The sequence below is a fragment of the Vigna radiata genome, unplaced genomic scaffold (genome assembly GCF_000741045.1).
Source record: "Vigna radiata var. radiata cultivar VC1973A unplaced genomic scaffold, Vradiata_ver6 scaffold_223, whole genome shotgun sequence".
Classification (NCBI taxonomy): domain Eukaryota; kingdom Viridiplantae; phylum Streptophyta; class Magnoliopsida; order Fabales; family Fabaceae; genus Vigna; species Vigna radiata.
This window is the reverse complement of record NW_014543246.1, coordinates 446,397-449,678: the sequence shown is the minus strand read 5'-3', so window position 1 is coordinate 449,678 and position 3,282 is coordinate 446,397. Positions and strand designations below refer to the sequence as shown.

The window sequence follows — 3,282 nt, the reverse complement described above, 5'->3', positions numbered from 1 at the left end:
ATGAAACGTAGAGAATGTTTTTCTATTTTGAGTTTATTCGGATTGAAAATTGTATAAAACAACCATAGGGTTGGGGAAAAGAAGTAATAGAAAATAGTAAATTGTGTTTAGTTTACCAATTGCCTGTAAGCAAAACTATTCTTAATTGCAAAAATGGAAAATATTGTTAACTTGCAGGCTCCGCAAGATGCTATGCAGAGTGAAGAGCTGGGAAGCCTACTGGCAGCTGCTAGTAAGTGTGTATATGTTATGATCTTGATCTCATAATAATAAGCATCAAAGAAAGTCCCCAGCTATAGGCTCATAGCTGCTGATTAAGATACGCTTCTTTGGGAGATTTTGGGGACATAATCATCTCACTTACATTTTCAGAAACATTCTTCAGCCAAGAGGTGCTTCGCGTTAACCACCCATTTTCTCCTTGTTCTTGCACTTCCTGGGTGGTTTTCTTTTCTTCCTCCTCCAATATATCAATCCATCTCTGAGACATAAACCCTTTTATGGCTTGGAGCCCTTCATCCACAACATGCATAGGTGGCACTTCAACAGGATTCTGTTCCAAGTTTAACTTGGTCAAGTTATGAAGGCGACCAAAAGAATCAGGAAGTGCGTGAATTTGGTTGTTGCTGAGATCTAACTCCCTGAGGTTGATCAAATCACCAAAGGTCTCTGGAAGTTCTTTGAGGTCACTGAAGTTACTGCTCAGGTTTAGAACTTGAAGATTAGTCAACTTCCCAATCGCAACCGGAAGCCCTCGCAGCTCGTTGAAGTGAGCATCCAGATAACGCAGGGATTTCATCTCACAAATTGACGAGGGAAGAGATCGAATCTTGTTCAACTGAATCATAAGCTTCTGTAAATTACGCAACTCAAATCCAATGTTTGTTGGCAAATACGACAGGCTGTTAAAGCTTGCATCTAGCTCCACCAATGAACTGATCATTTAATATAAAGATGGTTCCATCAATCATAGAAAAAGCATTCTAAGTATCGACGCATGTGCATAAACAAAAGATACGGTTCCAAACTCGGATATTCTCCAAAATACAGGAAGAAGTTTACAAATTGACAAGATGCATAAATGATATAATTTAGCCACAAACGATGTTCAGACTTTCCTTAATATCCAAGAATTTAAACCAGAAACATTTTTGCCCTTGATATATAGCTTTCAAAATGTACACAGTCATCACTTGAGAGTTGCCATGATGTCGGACATAAATTTTACAAGGAAGTCAAACTAAACCAGAGTTATTAAGCAACTTGACACACCGGAAACAAGAGTAAATATGCACACGCCGAGAATGTAAAAAACTTCTACATCGTTCAATGACAGACATACGTATTTGTACTAGTTACGATAGTTGATACAGCGTACAAAAAGAATGTAAAATGGAGTTCTTTCTTGCATTACCTGCACTTACTAATGGAATCAGGAAGAGCAGAGAGCTTGTTTCCGGACACATTGAGGACCTTCAACTTCTGCAACAAGCCAATTGACTCGGGCAGAGACTCCAAAGCATTGGAAGAAAGATTAAGCTCCTCGAGACTTTCCAATCCACATATGGAATCAGGAATCACCTATTGTGCAGCAAAGAATTGTGGAACACGTACATATATGTGTGCGTGAAATCAAAATATACAAGAAAGAGTAGAAGCTAAGTAAACAAGGAGGAGCGTGGATTTATGAGGAGATAAAGAATTGGAAAGGGAGGCGGAAAAAATGAGTTGAGATTCTTCGCTGGTTTTTGGTGCAGATGAACAACACATTAAAAATCCAGCTGAGAATCCAAATTTGAAAAAAATAAAATAAAATAAAAGCGGCGGAATTACCGAAAGTTGATTGCTGGAGACATCGAGGACGACCGATGCAGGAATGTGGCCAAATGCTTCAGGCAGGTACTTGAGGCGCTTGCCGGAGAGAGCGATTCGCTCCACCCCTTTTCCGTAGGCCTCTTTCAAAATCCCCTCAACCTGTTCTTTAACTTGGACACTGTCCTCGTCGTCCTCGTCGTTTTCGTTGTTGTTGTCGTAGTCGATGCCGTCGTTCTCGTAAATCTTGACCAAGCGCTTCTCGGCGTCCTTGAGGAGTTTACCGTAGGCGTCGTGCATGTTATCGAGCTGAATGATGGACTTCAAAATGCGCTTCTCTTTCTCCGTGGATTCCTTGATGACCTTCTCCTTCTCCGCGATGTGGGAAGTCCAGCGGGCCTCGTCGATCTCCGGGGGCCTGGGCAGGCCCACGATCTCTTCCAGTTGGCGGGACAGGTGGGCTTCCAGGTCCGCTAGCTTAGCCTTGGCCTCGTCGACCTCCTCGTGGGTGGGCCGGGGCCCCATGACCTTGAAGACGGATCGAGCCTGGGCAACGTCGGAGATGGCGCGGGTCATGGAGGCCAGCATTTCCGGGTTGGCTAGATTGGGCATTTGGCCCACGATGGAGGAAGAGGAAGCATCAGAGTGAGGTGGCTGTTCGATGTCGACGTGATGGGAACCAGAAGTGGAGGCGGAGTGGGAAGTGGAGGCGGAGGCGGAGGAGGCGGAAGCGGAGGCGGAGGTGGGGGTTCTGGGGCCGAAGGAAGGTAGACGAGACATGACATAGGAGAGAACGGGAAAGGTTCCTGGGTGGGGATCCATGGTGGCTTGCATTGGAGGGAGGGAGAAACTCAAAAACCAAAATGTGTATCAATGTGATATGGGTTCGCTATATAGATCAACCTCCATACCTGGGATTCAGGCAGTTAGTTAGTTAGTTATTTTCTATGAATGTGTGGGACAAAATCACTCCCTCTATTTCTTTTGCTCAAATTCCTATACAACAAAAGAAGATAACCTATTTTTGGAGAACTTATCGAAAGAAAATTTTGTCTTCTAAAGTGAAGTCAAACCAGAGAGAAATTATTTAATTTTAAACAAATATTTTTAAATAATAAATAGTTTTACTTAAAGAAAAAAAAAATGTACATAATTTAATTTGTATATACTAATTTTTATATTATTTATTTTCATTCATCAAAACAACTAATCTTCATCTTCTTTATTCTTATTTCTCTCTAGCCAAACAATATCTCCAACTTTTTTTTGTGTTGTCGATGGATCGAAAGGAGGTGACCGAATTGTTTTTGAGGATCACGGAAAGGAGACAGTTTTTCTTCGTTTATAAATATTTGTTTTTTTTTTCATTTTTAATGATTTTAATAATTTTCCAATTTCTATGTTTTAATAATTGATAGATCTCAATAAGTAATTTTCTGTGTTTAAATTTACAGAAAACATAAGTATTTC

General features: G+C 41.1%; 1 protein-coding gene across 1 annotated transcript; it reads right to left on the bottom strand.

The window, feature by feature from the left end:
- Window positions 1–230: 230 nt before the first annotated feature.
- On the bottom strand, window positions 231–2,834 carry LOC106753286 (plant intracellular Ras-group-related LRR protein 9-like). Its single transcript, XM_014635079.2, has 3 exons — window positions 1,834–2,834; window positions 1,415–1,581; window positions 231–935 (listed from the first exon to the last, which is right to left on the bottom strand). The coding sequence occupies exons 1-3, from the start codon at window positions 2,644–2,646 to the stop codon at window positions 302–304; spliced, it is 1,614 nt and encodes a 537-aa protein (XP_014490565.2). The 5' UTR covers window positions 2,647–2,834; the 3' UTR covers window positions 231–301.
- Window positions 2,835–3,282: the final 448 nt, after the last annotated feature.